Raw genomic sequence first — 26,307 nt, 5'->3', positions numbered from 1 at the left:
GACTGGTTTGATCTCCTTGCAGTCCAAGGGACCCTCAAGAGTCTCCTCCAGTACCACAATCTGAAGGCATCAATTCATCATTCATCCTTCTTTATGGTCCAGCTCTCACATCCATACATGACTACTGGAAAAACCATAGCTTTGACTAGATGTACCTTTGTTGGCAAAGTGGTGTCTCTGCTTTTTAATATACTGTCTAGTTTTGTCATAGCTTTCCTTCCAAGGAGCAGACATCTTTTAATTTCATGGTGTAGTTATCATGATTTTGGAGCCTAAGAAAATAAAGTCTGTCACTGCTTCCATTTTTTCCCCTTCTATTTGGGATGAAGTGATGGGACCAGATGCCTTGATCTTAGTTTTTTGAGTGTTGAGTTTTTAGCCAGCTTTTTCTCTCTCCTCTTTTACCTTCATCAAGAGGCTCTTTAGTTCCTCTTCACTTTCTGCCCTTAGAGTGGTGTCATCTGCATATCTGAAATTCTTGAAGTTTCTCCTGGCAATCTTAATTCCAGCTTGTGATTCATCCAGCCCAGCATTTCACATGATGTACATATAAGTTAAATAAGCAGGGTGGTAGTTTACAGCCATGTATACAAACTTTTACATCTACATTTCTTTTTTTTTTTTAATTTTTAAGAAACTGAAGCCTGGTAATTAGGTGGCATCTTTTAAAATAATTTTTATGTATGACTGTTTTGCGTCTTCATTACTGTGCACAGGCTTTTTCTAGCTGCAGTGATCAGGGGCTGCTTTATGGTTGTGGTGCACAGGCTCCTGATGGCAGTGGCTTCTCTTGCTTCAGAGCACGGGCTCTAGGCTGTGGGCTCCGTTGTTGTGGTGCACAGGCTTAGTTGCCCCGTGGCATGTGGGATCCTACTTCCCATACCAAGGATTGAACCCGTGTCCTCTGCATTGGCAGGTAGATTCTTAACCACTGAACCACCAGGGAAGTCCCTATATTCTTTTAAATATTCTTTTCCATTATAGTTTATCCAGGATGTTGACAGCAGTTCTCTGTGCTATAGTGTAGGACCTTGTTGTGCATCCATTCTAGGAAGAGTTTGCATCTACTAACCCCAAGCTCTGAGCTCATCCCTCCCCGACTCAGCCCACCTTGGCCACCACAGGTCTATTTTCTACATCTGTGTATCTGTTTCATAGATAGGTTTATTTGTGTCATATTTTACATTCCACATATAGGTGATACCATACGGTGTATCATCATAGGAATGATGCTGAAGCTGAAACTCCAGTACTTGGGCCACCTCATGCGAAGAGTTGACTCATTGGAAAAGACTCTGATGCTGGGAGGGATTGGGGGCAGGAGGAGAAGGGGACGACAGAGGATGAGATGGCTGGATGGCATCACTGACTCGATGGACGTGAGTCTCAGTGAACTCCGGGAGTTGGTGATGGACAGGGAGGCCTGGCGTGCTGCGATTCATGGGGTCGCAAAGAGTCGGACACGACTGAGTGACTGAACTGAACTGAACTGATACGGTATTTGTCTTTCTCTTTCTGGCCTAGTATGATAATCTCTAGATCTATCCATGTTGCTGCAAATCGTGTTATTTCATTCCTTCTTATGTCTGAATAATACTCCATTGTGTATATGTGCCACATCTTTATCCAGTCGTCTGTTGATGGATATTTAGGCTGCTTCCATGTCTTGGCTATTGTGAATGGTGCTGCTATGGACATAGTGGTGCCTGTATCTTTTTGAGTTATAGTTGTACCTGGACATTTGCCCAGGAGTGGGATTGCTGGGTCATACGGTATTAATAGTTTTATTTTCAGTTTTTTTGAGGTACCTCCTGAGAGACTGTCCCTCAATCAGTCACTCCATACTGTTTTCCATAGTGACTGCACCAACCTACATTCCCACCAACAGTGTGGGAGGGCTCCCTTTTCTCTGCACCCTCTCCACCATTTGTAGTTTGTAGTATGTCTACATTTCTTGTGAATTGTTGGCTCTTTGATTCATAAGAGCTCTTTGTATATTAAAGAAGTTAGTTCTTTGGCATATATTTGGCTAATATACTTTTTTCCCAGTGCGATATTTGTATCTTGACTTTCTGGTATTTCTAGTTTTAAAAGTCTTTATGTAGTTTTAAAAATAACATTTGAATTTTATGTTGAAGATTGCCAAAAAATAGAATAAAAAGTAAGCAATTTTCTCTTTACACTTCTCAGTTCCTTTTTTAAATTAAAATTTTTTGAGCCACCTAGAATTAATTTTGGTTTGGGAAATGCATTCAGCTTTCTTTGTTTCTGTGGCATCTCGTCGCATTGCTAACATCATTCACTGAATAGCACATCCTTCCCCTTCCCCCTGCCATTTGAAATGCAACTGTATCTTATGACAACCCTTCATATTTACTTGGATCTATTTCTGATCTCTCCATTTTCTTTTACTGATCTGTTTGGTATTATGCCAGTAGTGTCTTGCCATACAAAATCTACAGACTTTGATATGTCTTAATATCTGGTAGGTCTATTTCTCTATCTTTATTTTTTTCAGATTTTCACTGTTTGTTCACTCATGTTTAAACTCTCCTAGCTGAATCCTTACCACCGCCCCCCCACCCCCAACACAGTTGTTATTTGCTGTTAGTCGGATTGCCCTGAGTTTGTAGATTAAGTCAGGGAAAATGTGTATCTTAATATCACTGAAGCTTTTTCAAGAATGAACTGCATTTTCTCTTTAAGATTCTGTTTAGCCACGGGGTGGACATCTACGAAAACATGGATGAGCATATATAGTAAGTGGCTCATTTAGATTGCATGAAATGGTTGTTCGCTGTTGCTCATTAACAACGTATGGTTCGGTGCACTGTGCAGAGCTGCAACGAATACGGTACATAAGACCACACTGCCCTGGATCCCAACACATGCATCTGTAATCAGATGATCTGTGTCTCTGATTTCTCACTGAATAAAACCACATCTTTGGCGTATCCCAGAAGTCATCAAAATGTCTCTATCCATTAAAAAATATTACTATTATCCCTGTTTCCAGACTTTACAGCCACTTAGTATATTGTACTTAGATAAAATGCTGGGCTGCAGGGGAGGGCCAGTCCTGGGGCATGGTCCTGCTGAGAGGATAAGTTGTACCCACCCCGGCAGTGGCTCTTTAAGAAAGTCACCCAGGAGGCAGACTGCTTTTTCCAGTTCCCCTTCCCTGCCTCCTTTTTCTTTCCATTTAACTTGATTTTAAACGTCTGTCTCTGTCCTGCTTTCTCCTATTGATGGGTCTAACCTAATTGTTTAATCACATTAGTCATGAACAACAGGTAATGTATTTCTGAACTTGACCCACAATGCCAATAATGTACTGCCTCAGCCACTATTGGCTCTAATTTGGCTCTCTGTGCTGAAAAGTGTCTCAAACTAAGGTGCCCACCCCGTGGTCAGGGCCTTACTGAGTCTAATGGATAGAATTTGATCCTGGCCCAGCTGGTCCCAATCTCAGTGGAGGCTACTGTAACCCTCAGTGTTCTATTTGTGACCGCATGGACTGTAGCCCACCAGGCTCCTCTGTCCATGTGATTTCCCAGGCAAGAATACTGCAGTGGGTTGCCATTTCCTTCTCCAGGGAACTTCCCAGCCCAGGGATGGAACCCGAGTCTCCTGCATTGCAGGCAGATTCTTTATCACCTGAGCCACCAGGAAAGCCCTGTTACGTGACCCATTATTGCTTTATTTTTCCAATTAATATCTGACAAGTTCAAGTTCAATAGATTCGGAGTATAAAACACCAGAAGTGCAATAACTTACAAACAGTGACATACTACACTTGGTTACTGGAGCAGAACGAGGTGGGGACCTATACCGCATGTTGGCGGGGAGGGTGTGTGTTGGGCCTGGGGAGCCCTGAGAGCCGTCACAGCAGTTCTCTTTGCTGGCCTCCTTGCTCTCAGCCACAGAGTGTGGCAATGTTGTTTGGAGGATTGATACAATCCAGCAGACAAGAATCTGATTGGAAATCAGTTTTGTCCCCCTTGAACTGTGACGGCAGCTGAAGTCCACCAAGACCCTGAGGGTGTCCCTGGCTGGAAAGACTAAGGAGAGCCTGAGCTGACCTGAGGAAATCTGGTTATGTGCTATTTAGGTCTGAGTAATACAAGCTCTTCTACTTCTCATTTTTTCCGTGTTCTTTCTAGCCCTAAGCAAAGAAATGTTTCCATCCTCATGTCAGGCCAAGAGATGACAGCACTGGGCAGGTCCCCATTAAAGCCATGAACTGATGCTCTGAACCCTGAGCCCAGGAGGGAGGCCACCCCTAACTTGTGCTTGTCAGGGCCTGTTTGTGGTCCAGGCACTGAAGGCCAGCTTGCTTGGGAGCTGAGGGACTCAGAGTCGGAAGGCGGGTGCCAAGCTCATCTGGCCCCGGAGTAGTCTGAAGGCACCCCGAGGAAGCTTTGTCCTTAGGCTTTGCAGCCAGACAACCTCAATTCTAGTCCCAACCCAGCCAATCAGAAGCTGTGTGACCTTGGGCTGGTTATTTTACCTCTCTGGGCTTCAGTTTCCACCTCTGTAAAATAAGGATTAAAAAAACACCTATTTGGCAAGACTGCTTGAAGACTGCATCCAGGTCATCGTAGACCCTCAGTGAGCAGATAGTATCAGATTAGAAGAGGCCTAATCTTTCCTCATACTCTGCAGCAGTGGTGGCTGGGAGGGTCAGCCAGAGTTCTGGTACCCCTTACAGACCCAGGAATGCTCTACTCAACTTGGGTAAGCTGATAAGCAGGTGGAAACTGAGCTTTCACACCACACATTGCTAGCATGGACCACCCTTAGAATCCCTCCATCCCTAGACGGCCTCTGGGCTGAGCAGAGAGTGGGAAATGAGACCCAGAGAGCTTGATTGCGACTGGCATATTCCTGGATCTGAGCAGAGGTGGTCTGGAACAGTGGACCTGGTGCCCTGTCCCATCCTTGAATGGAGGACCCTAATTCAGAATGGGTAATGTGCCCCCACTCCCTTTCTTGGTGAGACCACTGATGTCATAAAGCTCTGCAGTTATCAGCACCCTGGAGAAGTCAGGCCATGGTGGGAAATCTAACTGGAAGTTCAAAGTTACCTTCCCAGGCAGCCCCTACCTTGGGCTCCTTGGTATGTAATTGAACTAGAACCTCCCAGGCCTGGAAACATAAGTGTTACAAGGTGGCATTTCTAGAGTAACCTTGGAGGCTCTAGCTGACCTGCATTTGGCTTTGCTGATGGTGAAACTCTGGGTCAGTACAAATAGAGGCCAGAAAACCAGACTCACAGTGCTGCTCCTGGGAGGAGGTCAGGGGAGATGGCTTAGGTCCCTCCAGACTCTTGGTCCTGTAATTTCAGTAGCTTGTGACTAGTAGTTGCTCACCTCCCTGCATTCGCTGGAAGCAGCAGCTCAGCCTTGGTGGCACATTGGAACATCTGGAGAGCCTTAAGAACCCCTGATGCTTGCCACTCACCTCCAGAGATTTTGATGTAGTTAGTCTTTGGTAGGACCTAGATGTTAGGATGTTAAAAATCTTCCCAGATGATTCTAATGTTCAGCCAGGGTTGAGAGCCACTGCTAAAAAGGCAGGCAAGCTAATGATAATTAATATATAATTTATATGCCAGTTACTGTGCTAAACCCATCATCTACATTATCTTCTTGAATCCTCACCGTAATCCCCATTTTCCAGATTAAGAAGCACGCTCAGAAAGGCTAGGTGACTTTCCAAGGCCAGAGAGCAGTAAGCACTTGGCATTCAATCCCAGGGCCATCAGATTTCGAAGCCCAGGCTGGTAATCCTATAATAAATGACTACTTTTGAAAAGGACATCCTAGGTAGCCCTAGTGGTAAAGAACTCGCCTGCGAATGCTAGAGATGTAAGAGACACAGGGTCAATCCCTGGGTCAGGAAGATCCTCTGGATAAGGAAATGGCAACCCACTCCAGTATTCTTGCCTGGAGAATCCCACGGACAGAGGAGCCTGGTGGGCTACAGTCCTCAGGGTCACACAGAGTTGGACACGACTTGGTATACATGCAATTTGAAAGGGAAGATGGGGACATGTCTGGGGCAGGCGCTCAGTAACCCAGGCAAGCTTCCCCTGTGCCCAAGCTGAGATTGCCAGCCTGGTGCCGCCCTCAGCATCCTGTCTGGTTGAGCAGGAGCACTGGCAGGAGCACTGGCAGTCCAAGCGGAGTTGGCTGCTTCCCCAGAACCCAGCAGCATGCGGAGACACTCAGGGGGCCCGCCTTTTCATTTGGGAGAGGTGGAACGCAAGACCGTGTTCTCAGAGATGGTGACTCATGCACTGTTTCCCAGCTCTCCTAATGAATGGCAGTCTTTTAATGTGAGACACAGCATCAGATGAGATTTTTGTTCCCAGGGCAGTCGGGAGTGGTTGGGAATTATATTTTGTTCACCAGGTGTTTGGAGTTTAAAGCAGCCTCAGGAAAAAAAAAAAAAGTCAAGAGTCATCCATTAAAAAGGACCAGAGTCTTTTTATTTGCAGTTCCAGTCAATTTAGTGAAAGGCAAACCCAGCAGGTACCTGTTTTACTGGTCGTAAAAGGAAATTCGGCAGCAGTTATTCAAAAGGAGTTAGAGTTGTTTAAATCTAAAATTTAGGGATATGTGTATGTTTTAAAAGAAAATTTACAAGGCTTGGAGATTTGGGTTGAACTGTTTTTGATGAAAATGACATGGAAAATATTTTCCTTTCTTATTTTAAAACTTCCCCTTGGCTGTTTGTTTCCTAAATTTAGCAGTCAAGAAGAAATAAGCAAATCTAGGTGGAAAAAAAGAACAAACTGATGCAAGTCAGGCAGGTTTTCAAAGTTTAATTGAAGTAAGGGACTGAAAATAAAAGTCTCCAAAAAATGAGAAATAATTCTCCCCAGTTTATAGAGCAGAGTCATTCTTTCAGCTTAAACAATTTCAAGATATGATTGACCTTATCGGACATGGAAGTGCTGGATTTGCCACTTCCTGAAAACACAGACTAGAGGGGAGGCTGTTTCTTAAACAACACCAAGAACTCTCAGGAGGAGGCTGGAGGGCTGTGGGAGGCTCATCAGGCTGTTACTCACTAATCTCTTCAACAGTGGAGCTTACAGTGGCAGCTCGAGGGCCTCTTAAGTCACGGTCCAGATGGGGACTCCCCCCAACCCCCACCCTTCCTGAAGTCTGACACAGCCCTGCCTCCTCGACAAGGCTACTAATGCCTCACCCCGCTCTGGGCTCAAGTCCCTGGGCCAGATTGCAGAGACTAGCTTGAAAATCTTGAAATGGATGGCTTTCACCCAAACCGCGTCATTGCTACTGGTGGCCCATTTGTTGGTTTTTGTTTTTGAGTTTTGTTTCTTACTTTTGGAGAGTGGTTTTCTTTTCACTGGAAGGACCAAAGGACTGATATCTCTGAAGGTTTGTTTTTGAGCGAATAGCCAACTCAAACTGGTTCAAAAGAAAAAAAAAAGGTAGGTAGGTAGACAGATATAGAAAGATTAAAAAAAAAAACAAAACTGAATTTGGATCAGAAATAATTGGCTTCAGGGACCCCAAAGAATATCATTGGAGCTCTTTCTTTCCATGTCTTGGGTCTGATTAATTGTTCTTGGTTTCATTCTCCAGATAAGATTTCTGTGGGCAGGAAGACTCCCACTTCCCAGGCTTAGCAGTGCTAACAAAAAGACGTCATAGAAAAGTCTCAGGGTGGATTTTGATTATTGTTGTTATTCAGTTGCTAAGTCATGTCCAAATCTTTGCAACCCCATGGGCTTCAGCATGCCAGTCTTCCCTGTCCTTCATTATCTTCCGGAGTTTGCTCAAACTCAAGTCCATCGAGTCAGTGATGCCATCCAACCATCTCATGCTCTCCCGCCCCTTTCTCCTCCTGCCTTCAATCTTCCCCAGCATCAGAGTTTTTTCCAATAAGTTGGCTTTTTGCATATGTGGCCAAAGTATTGTAGTTTAAGCTTCAACATCAGTCCTTCCAATGAGTATTCAGGGTTGATTTCCTTTAGAATTGACTGGTTTGATCTTCTTGCAGTCCAAGGAACTCTCAAGAGTCTTCTCTAGCACCACAGTTCGAAAGCATCAATTCTTCAGCACTCAGTCTCAATTCTTATCAGCCCAGATTAAGTCAAATGACTGTTCTGAACCAGTCCCCTGTGTCTGGGAGTGCAGTGACAAGGTCAGCTTAGCCTGGGTCTTGTGCCCACCTCATGGTGGTGACTGAGGTATTGGTCAGGTGGGAGGGAAGTGATTAGCAGCCCTGCCAGAAGCATGTGAGTAAGGAGATCCCTAAAATGGGCAAAAACTACCCTGCCACCGTCTTGGTCGATTACAGTTCCAAGTGTTGTGTTAGCTGAGTGTGGGGAGTGTGGTGTGGGGGCAGGAGATGCTTGTGGTCATGACAGCTCATCACTCCATCACTCACATACTCATTAGCCATTGTCTTCGAGTCCCATTGGGTACTGTTCTGGGCTTCAGGATCCAGCATTAGATGAAACAGACAATCCCTGCCCTGGTGAAGGTTTTATTTTTGTGGGAAGAAGCAGTCAACAATATAACATTGATAAGCAAAATGCACATAGAATATCCGATGGTGCTAAGCACTGTAAGGAGAAACAGCAGGTGGAAGGATGGAAGGCAAGTGTGGGGCTGGGGTTTTACAGATGGTGGTTGGGGAAGGCTCACCAAGGAGGTGAGGTTTGAGCAGAGCCCTGCAGGGGGTGCAGGTGCAAGCTATGCAGACATCTGGGAGAAGAGCCTTCTGGAAAGAAGGCAGAATGAACAAAGGGGCGGAGGGGAAGGGTACTGGCAGACTCAGGGAACATTAGGAAGCCAGTGTGACTGGAGCAGAGCCAGAGAGGGGCAACAGTAGAAGCTGAGGCCAACAAGGGGACAGGGCATTGGCTCCCGGAGTCTCCTGGGCCATTGTGAGCTCTGGGGCCCGTCCTCAGGGAGGGCAAAAGCCACTGGGGGCCATGTGCTATGTCAGAGGTTCACTGTGGTTTTCTCATCAGATGATTTTAAGTAAGGTGAGAGCAGGGACACTGTCTAGGTATCCATTCACCCATTCATTCATTTATTCACTCACTCATTCATCCTTTTATTCAGTAAACATCTGCTTAATACCTACTATGTGCCAGGTGCTAGGAGCCCACAACTTAGTGCAAAAGAAAGAGACATAAAGCAAGATGTCAGTGGCTTGTGGTATAAGAATTCCACAGACAGCCCCTGTGCCCTCATCCACCTCCTGTTGCTCTTGCTGGCTCTGAGTCCAGCATCTCGGGTCCCTGAAGCTGATTGAGATATAGCTCCTTATGGTCCCGCAGCCTAGAGCCAAAGGATGCTTTACTCCTCGCCAGTGTGCTTTGTAGGCAGTGTGGCTGGGAGAACAGGAGACCACAGCTCACCAGGGCCTGGTTCCTGTGCCATCACAGGACTCTTGCCCCAGCCGAGGTAGGGTGGATGAGGTCCCATGGCCAGTTCCCCAGCCACTGGTGATCTAGGTTTGAGGATGGAGGCTTCTTCATGATCCTGCATGGCCATGCCCTGTGTGGGATGGGAGAGGAGAAGCGGGCAATCTAGATCCCTAGATTTCTCTTCTGGGAGCTGTCCTTTTGATTTCCATCCTCCCAGCTTCTTGCACAGTGTTAACACAAACAAGACTCTCAGTGAATAACCTGTTGCTTCAACACTAGTGGGATGTGCATCAACAGCTGCCTGTGGGACCCAGGGCTGGGGTCTGCATCAGACTGTGGAGCCGGGAATGGGAGGGCACCAAGGGTGACCCCTGGACTTATCACCTGGAGGACCCAGAGGGTGGGACTGCCCATGTCCGCCTCAGGAAGCACAGCAGAAGCAGCTGCTCTGGGGACTGATGAAGAATTCATTTTGAGGCATGGAGTTAGAGGTGGTCATGGCCCGGAAGTCTCAGGATCAAAGGCCAGGGCCAGAGGGAGAGGAGAGTTCAAGAGCTGGAGGGAAGTGAGCCATGGGGGGTGTGTGTGTACTGCTTAGGTGCCCAGGAGAAGAGCTCCGGGTGGTGACTGGGCTGAGGCCAGGGAGGGGCTGGGTGCAGAGTTCCATCTTACCCTTCCTCAGTCTCCCCTCCACTCAGCTGATTCAGGGCCACTGTTTCAGCTCCAGACCCTGTGGATGCTGGGTCAATGGGAAAGCAGAGCTGAGACCTCTGGAGGGAGCAGGCCTGTGTTTCCTTGGCGCCCTTCTTCACAAAGGTGTGTCACGGGTGAAGGGTCTAACCTCGGAGGAGGGTAGGACCATCAGAAGTGATGGTCTGAGGAAGGGAACAGTTGATGCATCTTTGAAGATGTGTAGCTCAGTTTTAGAGAAGGAAATGGCAACCCACTCCAGTATTCTTGCCTAGAGAATCCTGTGGACAGAGGAGCCTGGTGGGCTGCTGTCTATGGGGTCACACAGAGTCAGACACGACTGAAGCAACTTAGCATGCATGCGTGCATTGGAGAAGGAAATGGCGACCCCCTCCAGTATTCTTGCCTGGAGAGTCCCACGGACAGAGGAGCCTGGTGGGCTGCCGTCTGTGGGGTCACAATGAGTCAGACACGACTGAATCGACTTAGCAGCACCAGCAGCAGCTCAGTTTTGAGGCCCCGAGAGGAACTTCCCTAGAGATGTTCTTCTACAACGTTCTCTGAGGCCCCAAGGAAACTTTGAATGAGGCAAGGAAGGCAGCAGAGGACAGTGTCAGAAGCAATCCTTCTTCTTTCTGGCGCAAAGAAGTGCTCAGTGGAGCTTTTCTGAATAAATGGATGGATGGATGAAGGAGTGCGTGGATTCAAGCATCCATAAAATGAATGAATGATCAGGTGATGTTTGGAACTTCTAGAAGTGTGTCCCAGTGCCTGGTAGATGGGTGGCTTTCGATTAGTATTTTTGGGGTGATGGGTGAGTGTGGGATGAGGGCTTTGGGGTTTCCTGAGCCCACAGGGTGGCCATAAGTCCTAAATAAATAAGCATGGGATGGTTATTTCTCTCACTTGACTTGCAGGATAATTTGGTAACATACTCTCCCTATGAGAGCTTCTGCAATTTTTTTTTTCTTATTTTAGCTCCTCCACCATCAACTGGAGGCTGATTTCCATTTCCCTGACCCCTAGGCTGAGAAGAAGTGGGGGGCATAATTACCACCCGTTCTTTCCCCGGGTGGGAAGGACACAAAAGAACCCTCATTCTCACTTTCACAGTTGACAGCTTGGGTCCTTCTAGCAATTCAAGGTTCAAGCCAGAACCTTCTCCCTTTCTCTCTCCTTCCCTCTTCCTCCTCCCATGCCTCCTTCTCTCTTTCCTGAAATGGATTTTGAGTCCATGAGGACTCCACCCCATCTGCCCAGCCCCTGGCATGGCACCAAATCAGAACACCACAGCGCGGCTGCCACAGCCTCGTCACCATCTGAAGCATGTGTGTGGCATGAGGCTGGGCCCAGTGGACCCGAGGAAATCTCCCTCACTGGCTCTGACCTCAGGGAGCTCAGGACTGGCTCCTAGGAGGCGGGAACACTACAGAGAGGCAGCCCTAAAAGAAGCAGGCACTCCCTGGAGCTCTAGGTTCTCAGGGGAACGTGGAGGTCCTGGGCTGCTGGTGGAAGCCCCCCAGCATCACCTAACACATTGGTCTCCTCTCCGCAGGCCAAGCTGCCTTCCTGGGACCATCCCTCTAGACACTAGGCCTGTGGCGGGATTCTCACGCAGGGGTTCTATCTCTGGACAGCTCTCACCCACCTTCCTGCTGCCCCTGCGGGCCCACAGCTCCTGCCTGGTGGAGTCGAGATGGACTCACAGTTGTGATATTTCCGGGCACTCTAGGGACCATTGGGCAGCAGTGTGGCTCAAATAATGAGATGTCAGGATCCATCAACCCAACCATTCATCTCAGATGTGTCCTTCCCCAGTGTCTTTCATGGGGGGACTTTGGGAGCACAGAGCAGGGTGTGGCTAAGAGGAGGGGGGCTGGGCCACAGCAACCGCCATCCATCACTTCCCAGCACTTAGCACCTGGGACCCCAGAGGTCTGACGTGGGCCATTTCAACAGCAAGCACGAGTCCTGGAGAAGATGCTTCACCACCTATCCTCACAGGTGGTCCTCTGGGCAGAACCTTGTCCAAGCCCTGGGTGTTGCACTGATCAGGCACCTCCTACATGCCTAGCCCCAGTGTCAAGCCCAAGTTCATACCTAGAAGACTGTCCATCTGACGGTTGCTTGGTGACCTCCAGCCTGGTTGGTGGTCCCCTCAGTGGTCCCCTTATCTTGGGGGATCTGGTGCCCTCCAAAGTGTCACCATCTCCACATTCAGCAAAGAGCACTGGTCAAGAGTGTGGGCTTCCGAGTCAGAATGACCAGTTTTGACTCCAGAAACCTGAGACTTACTAGCTCTGACCTTGAGCTTTTTTATTAATAGGTTTTTTTTATTTTTATATTTTAATATTGATTTACTTACTATTTTTGGTTGCACTGGGTCTCCACTGCTGCACATGGGCTTTCTTTAATTGCGGCAAGTGGAGGCTACGCTTCCTTGCAGGGCTGGGGCTTCTCATTTTAGCGGCTTCTCTTGTTGCAGGGTGGGCTCTAGGCGCCCGAGCTTCAGTTGCTGCAGCACGTGGACTCAGTAGTTGTGCTGCACGGGCTTAGTTGATGCACAGCATGTGGGATCCTCCTGGACCAGGGATCAAACCTGTGTCCCCTGCGTTGGCAGGCAAACTCTTTAACTACTAGACCACCAGGGAAGTCCAATAGGCTTTACTTTTTAAGAGCAGTTTTAGGTACACAACATTGAGTGGAAAGTGCAGAGAGTTCCCAGATACTCCCTGCCCCCACATGTGGGGGTACTGTCTCGAGCCTCAGTTTCCTCACCTGTACAATGGGGGAAATAATAATCCCCTGCTCAGGTACAAATGAGGTGATGCTTGGCTCCCGCCTTGTCATAAGTACTTACCACGCAGTGGCTCCTTTGTCCTCTTGCCTGTGGCCTTTCTGATGCTGACCTTTGTCTCAGGTGACAGGAACACCCTCCAGAGGCTTTGATGAGAAGGCGTACCTGGCAGCCAAGCAGCTGAAGCCTGGAGAGGACCCCTACAGGCAGCATGCCTTCAACCAGCTGGAGAGCGACAAGCTGAGCCCTGACCGGCCCATCCGGGACACCCGCCATTACAGGTGTGGCCTCTGCTGTGCTGGTGGAGAAAGAAAGGTGGAGGGAAGCGCCGACCCCAGTTGGCTTTTCTTTGAGTCACATGGGTTTAAGAAATGAGGAGAATTTCCTCAGACTCAGTCCAGCTCCTGAGACATACAAACCCTTCCTATCTGTTGTTTTCCTGGCTCCTCTTAGTTTCATTGATCTCCTGAGGGTCTCCTGGCCAAGCCAGGCCACAGAGGCCCCTCAGTACCTCAGTCCAGAGTCCAAGCGAGAGTGACCGGCCAGGAGATCAGGGGGAGGTCTGCAGCAGGCGGGTGAGCCTGGAGTTCCTGGTGCCTGGCTGGTGGTGCCCGCGGGGCCGCCAGCCCTGCCTGCCCTGTGCAAACAGTAGGGTGCTGTGCACCACCCCACAGGCATCACTTTCCTTGCTCTCTGCCTGCCCCACTGCCTCCCACCCTTCCTCAGCAACTCCCAGAAATGCCTCCCGGTCTTGCTCTTTGTTCTCCCGGCGTGGTAGATGGGAGAGGCCCTAGACCAGGACCTCAGGGCTTGGAGGCTCCCCTGACCCAAATCTGGGCACTGAGGGGTTGGCCTGCATCCCCTCTGCCCTTCCCCGCATCCTCCCCGACTCTGAACTTTCTCTGGTGTTCACCAGGAAACTTAAGGGCGGAATTCCTCTTGGGGCTACACACATTTTAAAACAAGACTCCTCAAATCCAGGCCAGTGGTGGTTGGTGGAAGGCCTCTCCTCTTGCCCCAGTGCTTCTGCCCAGCCTTCTCAGAAGCCTGAGATGGATCAGGGGGTGCATGCGTGTGTGTATGTGTGTTTGCACACGTATGTCTGTAGGGGCAGCAAAGAAGGTGTTGGCAGTGGTGGGCAGGGCCTCCCCTGGCGGACCCTGGGGTGTGGGGTGAGCCACGCTCTTCCCCTTCCAGGCCACAGCTCCTGTTGGACCCCAGACTGTCAGGCCAGGTCCTGATGCAGCCCTGAATCCAGGGAGCCCCCTTGAGGGAGGTCTTCCAACGATACCTGAACTATGAGAGACAGACCTACCAGCATCTCAGAGAAGACCCCACCAGCCCCAAACTCAGAGCACAGATGAGAGACAAAGCTGTTCAGAGGCTCCTGGTCCCTAGGAGCCATGAATTCCTATCATCACAGATACAATTCCCAGAGAAATGCAGGGTGGAGAGGGTTGAAGGGGGCGGGTGGGAGAAGGTCAAGTCCACTGTCCAGATGGGGTGTGGGCAGGTTGGCCACCTTCAGGTGGAGAATGGGCATCACTATCCACATTCCCTCCTTCCTGGGCGCTTAGGATTCAGAGATACAGAACGGGGGCCCTAGAGGTCAGTGCAGGGGGCTGACCCCTTCTTCCAGGGCTCCCCATCTCAGCAGACCAAGCCCCTTCCAGCCCCCAAATCCACAAGCCTCCGGGAGGAGAGGCGCTTGGAACGCCTGGCTTCCCGGGCAGAGATGAACTTCTCCACCCCTCCTCCTCCCCTATACCCCATCTCGAGGGGAATTATTTTAAGGCCTCTCACGACTTCTCCTGTGGGGGTCCCAGGCTAGTGGAACTCCTGCCTGTCTGACCCTGTCTGCTCTGCTGGACAGGAAATGGGCCTGGGAATTTGGCCGTAAGCCGCTGTCAGTGGAATGAATGCTGTAATGAAAAAATGGTCGTGGCTGGAATAGTCAGGGAGCAATTGTAATAAAGAAGATTGCTATGAAAACCAGCTCTGCGGCTGCCTTCCCGCCGGCCCCAGGAGCACGAGTAAATGCATTCACAGAAGCATTCTCAGAAATGACAGCGTTGGAGGCTGGCGGGGATGGATTGTTTTAATTCCCTTTCCAGAAGACAGGGGAGCCAGGGGGCCCAAAATGTGGTGTCTGGAGAAGGTGGGAGCACAGAGCTGCTGGGGGAGGGAGTGGGCTGGGGGGAACTGCCTTTGGTGTCTCCTCAGAGACTTCAGTTTACCCCTCAGGTGCCCCAGGGACCCTGGGAAGAGCGAGGGCACCCTACTTGCTGTTGCCAGCCTGGCTGTTCACGCTGGCAGTGAGAGGGAGAGATTCACGGGAGGGCAGGATGCGGGCAGTTCCTCCCTAGATCCCACCAGATGTCAGGAGACAGGCAACAAGAAGGAAGAAGCTACAGAGACAAAGAAAGGCCATTTTCCCTCTTCTCCCTGCTGCCATTTTTTCTGTCTCGGCTGCTGCATCGGGCAGGGAGTTCTGTCAGTTGGTCCAGGTTGGTTCTGTCTGTGTGCCTACACACGTCAGAGCCTCCCTTAGCACGTCAGTGACCGTGCGGCTCCGAGTGATCCTAGGACTAGGGTGAAGAGCCCCTGGGCCTGGGAACTTCCCCCAGCCTGTGCTGTCCCTCCGGGGACTCCAGGCTGGACAGCCTGAGTAGGGTGGGCGTGGGTTTCGGGGGGCAGGGCCTGCGCCTGGCCTCAAGGGCAGCAGACTGGACAGAGAGAAGCCTCAAGCCCGGATGCCCCCAGGATGTCCCACAGATGCCCTGTGTGCTCTCTGCCCTCTCCTCAGTTGTCCATCCGTGTCCTACTCCTCGGACCTGCCGGCCACCAGCGTCATCATCACCTTCCACAACGAAGCCCGCTCTACACTCCTGCGCACAGTGAAGAGGTGAGCCCTGCCTCATCCCTCGTCTCGGTGGTGCTGCTCCCCCAGGCCTCGGGGATCTGCTGGGCCCTGGCAAGGGACACTGAGATGGGCACTGTGGCCAGAAAGCATGAAGACTGGTGGGCACTTGGGAGGGGGTTTCTGCCCTTCTGAGAAGCTGGGGTTAGTGAATCAGGGTCAGGACCCAAGAAGTCCAGCTGTTAGTGAGATGCACAAACACAAGGTCAGGTCCCCAGGACACGGGCAGAAACGCAGGGGCCAGGAGCCGATGGAGGCAAGGATGGAAGTGGGGCCTCACTTCCAGGTGGGTGGGTGCCAGCCCAGTGGGTACCTGAGAGCAATTCAGAGAGAGATACCCCTTCTGTCCTCCTAAGGTTGGCCCTGTGGTCAAGTTTGACTTCTAATCACCTGTTTCTTTAATGAACATAGATAAGAATAGGATTCGGAATGGAGTACCCAGTGGTATTCCAAGGATTAAAGAGGCTTGGGCTTTCTTCACGGGGAGTGAAGGAAGAGGAGGGCTGTTGGGAGGGAAAAGCTGGGGTGGGGGTGCTTTCTGAGAACACCCATCCTGACCCATCAGGTCAGAAGGAGCCTCACCAGCTTTCCAAAGCAGGCAACATCCAGGCCAGCAGGGATCTGGCCTTGTTGCCATTGTTAAGCCCAGGCAGCCAGAGCAGCTATGGGTCCTGCCTCAACTAAACTAGGACAGTCCCCACCTACCACCTGGGGTGAATTTCAAGTGCCCGAGGGTCCAGGCAGCAGGGTCGGCGGGTGCTTGGAGGAGCCTGAGGAACATCCTGCCCCTCAGTCACTGACCAGGGCAAGAAGGGTTTGCTAGCAGCTGCCTATGGCCAGTGTGCTGGCCCCCCGAGGTGCGGGGTGAGGGAGTTGATGGTAGGAAGAAGGAAGTAGAAGGTGGCCCCTAAATCTGGGCTCATCTGTCTTGGTCACTACTCCAGCGTCCTGAACCGAACTCCTGCCAGCCTGATCCAGGAGATCATTCTAGTAGATGACTTCAGTTCAGATCGTAAGTATCCATCTTCTTTTTTTGCACCACTTCACACCCCATTTCTCCAGAATGCTGAGGGAGGCACTCTTGAAATAGTCCTGGCCACCACAGGCTGATGTCTGTTCCTCACCGGGATCTTCAGTCTGTACTAAGTGCCTTTCCTGGCTCTGCTCCTTGGTGCCAAAGGAGTGGTGCTGCTTTGATGGGACACCAGTGGGATGACATTTAAAAAAATAAAACATCCACAGCATCCTTCATTATCACAGCTGCCGTGTGCAGAATATCATCCCCACAAAATGGGCTTCCCAGGTGGTGCTGGTGGTAAAGAACCCACCTCCCAATGTAGGAGACGCAAGAGAAGTGGGTTTGATCCCTGGGTTGGGAAGATCCCCTGGAGCAGTGCATGGCAAACCATTCCAGTATTCTTGCCTGGAGAATCCCATGGACAGAGGAGCCTGGCGGACCGCGGTTCATAGAGATGCAAAGAGTCCGACATGAGTGAAGCAACTTAACACGCAATCTAGGTCAGAGGATGTTGGACTGGAGAGGTTGTTGGTACTCTGTGGCACCCCCTGGGGGTTATGCCACAAGTACAGGCATTCCTCCGTCTGTCCTGGGAGTAGGGGATGGGGAGATGACCTGTCCCCCATGGAGACGATCATACCTCGCCTTCCCCAGCCCTTTCCCTGGGCCTGGTCAAAGTATATGTGGACTGATATCCATATCTGAACAGTCTTGCTTCCTTCTCTCCACCCTCAGCCGAAGACTGTCTGCTGCTAACCAGGATCCCCAAGGTCAAGTGCCTACGCAATGACCGGCGGGAAGGTATGTCCTCGAAACCTGGGTGCTACTGTAGACCCATTTTGGTCTAGACTTCTGCTCCCTTTTGATGCCTTGTTATACCAACCGAATGAAGTCTTGCTGCATGCCTAGTGGCAAGACCAAGGTCTGCGGAAAGACCCTCCTGCTGTCTCGGAGCAGCCCTTATCACAGCATGACTGTAGGCAAGAAGCTCTACTTCTGGCACCTTAGTTATCTCTTCTGAGAAATGGGACTGATAATATACTCTTTCTGCCCTGCACAGTTATTGTAAGGATTAAATGCTTTGAGAAAAGCACAGGGCAATATAGAGCAGATATACTTGGAGCATCAACTATGGCATAGGATTGTGCATGACACTCTAGGGAACACAAAAGAAGTTTACACGTGGTCCCTGCCCTCGGAGAGCTTATTATGGATTCCAAGGCTGGTGTAAGTATGTAGGGGTAGGGAGCTAAAGGAGAAGGGAGTGATCTGGGAGGGAGCCTGGATTGGGTGAGGGTGTTGAGAGATGAATGGAGCGCAAGAGAGAGCATTCTAGGCCCAGAGACTCTGAGCAAAGGCATCAGTCAGGCCTGGGTACATGTAGTACTAACAGCCTCTTCCTGCCTTTCCTACCTTCTCATCTCTGCTCACATGCTCACACTCAGTCCTCATAACAGCCCTTCATCCTGTTTTACAGATAAAAGAACTAGGGTGTAAGAAGGTTCAGTAATTTGCCTGGAGTGATGAACTGAGGAGCCAGGATTTCACCCCCAGCCAGGGGGCCCACACTCAGAGCCAGCCTCTTAACCTTCCTTTTCTTAGTCTCCCTCCCTGGGAGAATCAGACCTGGTCAGCACAGGGAATGAGTGGGGTGAGGACAGATGATGGAGGGGCTCGAAGCCAGAGAAAGGCATTTAGATTTGATAAAGCAGAGAGCTCTGACTCCAGCCGGTCTTAGTCTGGAAGACTGTCTGCAAGTCATACAGCATAGTGCAGCCAGAGGGGAGCGCCCTGAGGTTCCTCCATGTTGAAGGGGAAAGGGTTTTGGTTTCTAGTTCCCCTTAGGTACCAAACCACACTTTATTGCCACTTCTGTTCACTAAACTCTTGACTGTTCATCACTGTGTCCCGAGAGCCCAGTGTCTGGCCTCTACATTGGGGAGGGGGGGCATTCAGAGGTTGATGGATGGGTGGATAAGAGAAAGGAAGAAAGAGGGAAGAAATCAGCAAATACGAAGAGAAGTTAAATCACAGTAACTCAGAGGAAACCTGAGCCCTAAGGGGCAGAGAGCCCTGAGCCTTTGAGGGGACGGCTGAGCAAACTGGCTGAGTCCCACCCAGCACCACCGTGTCCCTCCCACTTCAGGGCTGATCCGCTCCCGAGTTCGTGGGGCAGACGTGGCGGCAGCTGCCGTCCTCACTTTTCTGGACAGCCACTGCGAAGTGAACACGGAGTGGCTGCAGCCCATGCTGCAGCGGGTCAAGGAGGTAAGTCTGTCTATCCCTGGGGGAGCTCTGTCCCTCAGGACACGCCCACCATGTTCTTGGCATTGCGGGTGGGGAGGGTATGAACTGTCTCTGAGAGCTGGACAGGCAGAGTTGGAAACTACGTGATCTGCTCCCTCCTGAGGGACTTCATTTGTGGGTGAGCCATGGAACTCCTTCTGCGAATGGGTGGTGTTGTTTTCCTCCTGGGTGAGTGACGAGGAGTGGAGGGTGGTGGGTCAGACTGGGAAGCCTGTGAAGGAGGGAGGAGAGGACATTGTTCTCAAGCAGAGGGCCTTCCCATGCGCCCACTGTTCTTTAGAATGGGGAGGATTTGGACACATGGAACCAAGGATGAAGTGATTACAGCTCAACCATAAAAGACAGAGAACCCAATTTAAAAATGGGCAAAGGATTTGAATGGATGTTTCTTCAAGGAAGATAGACAAATGGTCAACAAGCACATGAAGAGATGCTCAACATTAAGTCATTAGGGAAATGCAAGTTAAAACCACCATGAGATACTACTTGATACCTCCTAGGAGGGCTCTTCAAAGGATGGACAGTACAACTGCTGGTGAGGATTTGGATAAATAGGAGCCTTTGTGCGTTGCTGGTGGGAATGTCAAATGGCAGCCACTTTGAAAAACAGACTGACAGTTCCTCAAAAGTTTAAATATAGAGTTACCATATAACCCAGCAATTCCTCTCTTAGATATATACTCAAGAGAAATGAAAACATACCCCATACACAAACTTGTATCCAAGTGTTCAGAGCAGTGTTATTCCAAAGAGGCAAAACATGAAACAAACTAATGTCTGTCAGCTCACGAATGGGTAAACAGAATGTGATACAGCCATACAATGGAATACTGTTCAGCCATAAGAAAGGAATAAAGTACTGATGCGTGTTATAGTATGGATGAACTTTGAAAACCATGCTCAGTGAAAGAAGCCAGTCACAAAAGGCTATAAATTATATGATTCCATTTGTATGAGATGTCCAGAGTAAACAAATCTGAGGAAATAACAAGTGGATTAGTGGTTGTCAGGAGCTGGAGTGAAGGGAATGGGGGAGTACCTGCTAGTGGGTACAGGGTTTCTTACTGGGGTGATTAAAGTATTCTGGATTTAGATAGTGGTGATGGTGACACACGGAGAAGGCAATGGCACCCCACTCCAGTACTCTTGCCTGGAAAATCCCATGGATGGAGGAGCCTGGTAGGCTGCAGTCCATGAGGTCGATAAGAGTCGGACACGACTGAGCGACTTCACTTTCACTTTTCAATTTTCATGCATTGGAGAAGGAAATGGCAACCCACTCCAGTGTTCTTGCCTGGGGAATCCCAGGGACGGGGGAGCCTGGTGGGCTGCCGTCTATGGGGTCACACAGAGTCGGACACGACTGACAGGACTTAGCAGCAGCAGCAGCAGCAGCAGATGGTGACACAACCCTGTGAATACACTACAAACCACAGAACTGTACACTTTTAAATGGTGAATTTTATAGTATGTCAATTATGTCTAATAAAATTATTATATAGTGTGAATTATATCTCAATACAAAACAAGTCTATAAAAAGGATAAAGTGAGGCCCCCACGGAACACTGTGAGACCATGGATGGTCTCCTCTGATCTGCCACGTCCCACAGTTTTGTCATCCTAAGACGGGGTGTGAACTGAGGGACAGAGCTAGATTCAAAGTCGCAGACAAGAGCATTTTGAGGGTCAGTGCAGACAGAGAAGAAAGAAGAGGCTCTGTTCCTTGTCCCTCCATGGAGGGAGAAAAGAAGAGAGCAGACATCCTACTGATGAAGGGCGATTAAGTTTTGCACGTGGTATATGATAAAAATCCACCACCACCACTCTCTCCACATCCCCCACCTCAGGAAAAAACCCTTTAGTAAAATTGGCATTACCCACCAATATTTTGGAGGTGGATTTGTGTCTAGGAGGTGATGAAGAGTATGAGTCTGACCTTGAAGTGGAGGTGGCATGAGAGGAGTGCCATCCAGGTTCCCCAGGGTCAACTACAACAACAGGGTCACTACCCTCAAGCTGCTGGTGGTCCAGTTGGGAAGACTCAACACCAACATGTGCAAAAATGGACGACAGTTAGTAAAACAACCATTCAAACCAGGAACAGAAAAGCCACCTCAGGCAACATCTGATTCGTTGTCCCAGGAATTGTCTGGATTATAATTACGAGAGCAGCTTAAAAAGAGGAAGAAATCCTCCGCCTGCAGCAATCAGGGAGGGCTTCATTGAGGAGGTGAGATCCCACCAGGGCTCAACATGGTGTTAGAGGAGGAGGCTAGGAGAGCATTGTAGCTGTGAGACCCAAGTGGGATCTTCTGTGAGCCTGGTGTGGTGATGCAGGACAGCTCCTGGGAGCCTGACATGTCCTTCAGGAGGTGCTGGGTACCTCATGCCTTGAGAGAACTTCACCAAACAGGCAGTCGGGGCTTTTTTGACAGAGTCCCTGATCTCACACCACCTCATGTGTCCTCCCCTAGGACCACACCCGCGTGGTGAGCCCCATCATTGATGTCATCAGTCTAGATAATTTCGCTTACCTTGCTGCATCTGCTGATCTTCGTGGAGGTAGGTCCAGAGCATCTCCAGAAAATGAGACAGCATCTCCCTGCCCTTTACCTCCAGAAAATGAAAGGAGATTGTATAGAGCTGTGGAGTTGGGGACGAAGGACCAGAGCTGGCAGTGGGAGGCTCCTGGCATGATGAGGGCAGAGTCAAGCTAGTCTCCAATCTTTCCCTGCCCCCAAACGTTGACATATCCTTCTCAAATACAGCTAGCCCAGAGAGGATGGGCACGAGTCCTGGCAGAAGAACATGATATGACAACTATCTTGGGAGTGGGGAAGGGGGAACCCTCAACTTTGCATGGATTCCTGACTTGTACCCCCCAAAATGGTGTAGACCTGGCTGAATACAGTAGCTATTAACCACATTTAGCTATTGAGCTCTTGAAATGTGACTCCATTTTCAGTGTGAATTGAGATGTGCAGTAAGATAAAATACACACCAGGTTTTGAAGACCTAGTTTGAAAAATGTAAAAAAATCTCATTAGTAATTTTTTGTATTCATTATGAATATGATCATCAGTTTGAAATGATAGTATTTTGGATGATCTTGCATTAAAAATACAATATTCAAATTAATTTCATATGTCCTTACTTTTAGATATGGCTACTAGAAAAATTTAAATTGCATATGTGGCTTGCATCTCCAGCTTGCAAAGTATTTCTTTTGGACAGCTCTGATCTAGACTTTAGAGCCATGCTGTGTAGCCACTTTGGGTTTGGGCTATGTACATTTAAGTTAATTAAAATTAAGTAAAATTCAAAACTCAGTTCCTAAATTGCCCCAGCAGCACATTAAGTGCTCAATAGCCACATGTGACTTGTGTCCACCATGTTGGACAGGGCAGATGTAGGCCCCTTCCATCAGTGCAGCAAGGCCTACTGGGCAAGCGGCCCTAGAGAATCTGTGGCCAGGAGCTAATGAACAGAGTGGATTTCCTCTCTGGGGCTCAGATTTCCAATGGACACAGTCTTTAGTTAGATGCTGAGGATGAATGGGAGGGAGCCAGGCATTTCTCCTTTGGGAAATCACCTCAGGACCTTGGCACTTGCTGTTCTCCCACCTCGAATTCCCTTTTCCCATCGGTCTGCATGGATCAGTCCTTCATTCAGGTTTCTACTCAAATGTGACCTCATCAGAGTCTTCCCTGGGTACACTTATTAGAATAGCATGGACATGTCTCCTGTCTTTTCTTTCTTTCTTTTGTTTTTTTAGCACTTTCACCCCAACTGACAGATTATCCATTTATTGATTTATCTTTGTAAGTCTTTGTCTTACCCATTAGATTGAAACTCCATGAGGACAGGGATCTGTCTCATTCTGAATGAAGGAATGACTACACCAATCGCCCAGGGCCCTCTGCAAGCTGGGTTCTGATCAAGAGAGACTATCAGGGGGCAGAATGAGGGGACAGGATCCCTAAGCCCCATCCCTACCCCACTCTGACCCTTAGGATTCGACTGGAGCCTGCATTTCAAGTGGGAGCAGATCCCCCTGGAGCAGAAGATTGCTCGGACAGACCCCACCAAGCCCATAAGGTCAGACCTGCTGTGGGTTCTGGGGAGACCCATCCCTTCCCTGAGTCACAGGCTTTGGAGGCTGCTGGGGGCTGGTTCAGTCACCAGGGCTCCTAGAGGTGCATGATCTAAGGGCTGAGTCTGTTCTGAGCCCTGGGGAGAGAGATCATAGACCAAAGGACGGGCCAGACATCCAGCCCCAGTGACTCTGCAAGTGGGTGATCGTAGGGTAAATGGCCTGAGCCCTGGGGCCATCTAGAGGGGCTCAAATTCTAATGTGTTACCTCTTTCCTCTCCTTGCTCCCAGGACGCCTGTCATTGCTGGAGGAATCTTCGTGATTGACAAGTCCTGGTTTAACCACTTGGGAAAGTATGATGCTCAGATGGACATCTGGGGGGGAGAAAATTTTGGTAAGTTGGGGAATAACCACAATAACAATAGTAGGCAAACCCAGATTGAGTGTTTTCTATGTGTAAGGCCCTAAGGACTTCATACACATTGACTACTTAAATTCTCACAACGAATCTCTGAAGTACCTTTCTACTGGTAAACTAAGGCACAGAGAGGTTAAGTAATTTGTCCAGAGCCACGTATCTAGTAAACAAAGCAATGAGGTGGTCAGGGAGAGCCTGTGGCCACGTGGTTAGACATGTGTGGAGGAACTACGTGGCTGCTTCCCTACCAGAAACTCTGAAGGAGAGGTGGTGTGCAGTAGAGGGTGATGGTTCAGCATAAGTAATAGAGTCAGACCCTATTACTGGGTGCAAACCCTGGCCCTACCACCTACAAGCTGTTTGGCTCTTGGTAAGTGAAAGCCTCTTGGAGCCTCAGTTTCCCCAAGAGGCTGTCATGAGCACTAAGGAAGAGGATGGATGAAGATACTGATGGCCATTATTATTATTTATGAAGTCATAGGGCTTCCCAGGTGGCTCAGTGGTGAAGAATCCGCCTGCAATGCAGGAGATGCTAAGACACTAAGGTTCGATCCCTGGGTTGGGAAGATCCCCTGGAACAGGAAATGGCAACCGACTCCAGTATTCTTGCCTGGAGAATCCCGTGGACAGAAGAGCCTGGTGGGTTACAGTTCGTGGAGTCGCAAAGAGTTGGACATGACTGAGCACACGTGCACACACACACACACACACACACACACATACACGATACCATAGGAATCCTTTAGCCCCACAACGAAAGAGAAGAGCCAGTGAACCTCAAGGGTTGCTGCTGAGGTTCATGAGACAAAGGCTGGATACAGATGGAACACTTGATGTAGGGGTTTATGAAAGAGCCTGTTTGCGTGGTGTGGAAAAATTATAGGGAACCACAAGGGACAGGGTAGGGCTAGGTGCGTGACTTCTGGGAGGTGCAGCCACCCCTAGGTCTGAAAGATGGGGACAGAGCACTCCCCAGTACAAGCTATGGTCTTGGGGTGCCTGCAGTCAGCCCACGCACCAGGTGGAAGTTGTCGGGGATGAACATCCACCCTCACTCTCCCCCTGACTGCAGGCTGAACCTGTCCTAACTCAGGAAGGAAGCCAGGGGTGTGGCCCACACAGTAGCCTTCCAGATGAAGAGCAGGGTGGAATAGGGCAGAGAACAATCCCAGAGGTTCTCCAGGAGCTGGGGGGAGAGATACGAAAAAGCCCATAAAAGACAAAGGCCCGTCTTTGCTGTTCCCGGACCCACTCAGTCCTTTGCAGAGCCTTTCCCACTGCTTCTCTTTTCATCCTGACCCGGGTTCTTGAGAAGTAAACAGGCCAGTATCTCACCCATCTGACAGGTGGGCAAACTGAGGTGGACGCCACCTTCCAGATCTCAGTCAGCAAACTCCACATCTGACAGGTGTAGGATAAGCACCTTTGCTGGAGGGATCACTTCAGTGTGGTGAGGTGTGATCCGAGTCACGGTCTGTGCTTCTGGGCTGGGAGGACCAGGTCTGTCTTCCCTCTCGGACTGGGACAGTGGGGCAGACGGGCACTGGGGCTTTGACTCAGAACCAGCTGGAGTGGGAACAGGCATGGAATTTTCTCCCCTTTGTAACTTACTCTTGGAAATGGTTTCTAGGCAGGCATTCGGAGGAGTCAATGCTGGGAACTGGGGTGCAGTGACCCTTCCATTCTGACCTCCTTTCATGTATTTTGGGCCAAAGTGACCTCTTTTGTATCCTCGGTCTCAGCCAGAAGGGAGCTTTGGCAAAGCTGGTTTCCTGTAAAGTCTCAGAGAGCTGCAAAACTAAGGATCTCTGCTGTGTCCAGAGGCCTTTTTCTTTTTCCCTTCCTTCTTTTTTTTAAAGGCTGGGGCCTGATAGAGAAACAAGTCAACGATCAAATAGCTAACTTTAAACTCTGCCTGAGGCCAGAGCTCAGTGGTTGGGGGAACTTGAAAGGTGAACCACACAGTGGTTCTAGGGAAGGTTTTGTTTCTTCGAAGAAATTCAAAGAAATTCCCAGGCTAGCCCTGTAGCTCAGACATTCAACTGCTGGGACCAGTTTTGAGCCAGGAGACTCCACCGCTGGTGGGTTTGGGCTTTTTGTTCTGTTCCTTTGTGGAAGGATGGGAGGTGCCCAAACGGAGACTCCTTCCTGTTTCCCCTGAGAGAGCCAAATGCAGGCAGGCGCTCAGAGGCCGCCCTGAGCGGGGGTGGCAAATGTGAAAACCTTGGGATTCTCATTAGGCATCTTTTTAAAGTTGCATCAGATCATGTTACTCTGCTGCTCAAGACCCCACAAGGGCTCCCATGTCACTCAGAGCAAAACCCAAAGTCCTCAGACTATGTGCCCTTCCCGCACAAGACACCCCACCAACCTCGCCCTCACCCCTGCCGACTGCGCTCTGACCTCTAGGTCTGCGCCCTTGCTGTCCCTCTGCCTCCAGTGCTTGTCCCCAAGAGCCACGTGGCTCCTCCTCCCCGCTTCAGGCCTCAACTCAGCTGTCTCCTCTCATGGAAAACCCCTAATCAGCTTCACTACAATTGTGGCCCCACCCCCAACTCCACTCATTGTCCCCAGTTTTCCTGCGTGCTCTGTCCCCTTCACTGTGCTTATAATACCATCAGACAGACATTATGGGCTCAGTGGT

General features: G+C 49.8%; 1 protein-coding gene across 2 annotated transcripts in view; it reads left to right on the top strand.

The window, feature by feature from the left end:
• Positions 1-26,307, top strand: part of GALNT16 (polypeptide N-acetylgalactosaminyltransferase 16) — a 101,711-nt gene that overhangs the window by 56,774 nt on the left and 18,630 nt on the right. For both annotated transcript variants that reach the window (XM_086320048.1, XM_086320049.1), the window contains exons 2-9: positions 13,029-13,186; positions 15,712-15,810; positions 16,770-16,837; positions 17,579-17,644; positions 18,990-19,111; positions 21,626-21,713; positions 23,165-23,249; positions 23,536-23,639. In XM_086320048.1, coding sequence (XP_086176174.1) covers positions 13,029-13,186; positions 15,712-15,810; positions 16,770-16,837; positions 17,579-17,644; positions 18,990-19,111; positions 21,626-21,713; positions 23,165-23,249; positions 23,536-23,639 — 790 coding nt within the window. The remainder of the gene's footprint in view (positions 1-13,028; positions 13,187-15,711; positions 15,811-16,769; positions 16,838-17,578; positions 17,645-18,989; positions 19,112-21,625; positions 21,714-23,164; positions 23,250-23,535; positions 23,640-26,307) is intronic.

This window comes from Bos grunniens, chromosome 10 (genome assembly GCF_055505025.1).
Source record: "Bos grunniens cultivar Pamir isolate PY7600 chromosome 10, Bosgru_T2T1.0, whole genome shotgun sequence".
NCBI classification, from domain to species: Eukaryota; Metazoa; Chordata; class Mammalia; order Artiodactyla; family Bovidae; genus Bos; species Bos grunniens.
This window is presented reverse-complemented; position numbering and strand designations above follow the sequence as displayed.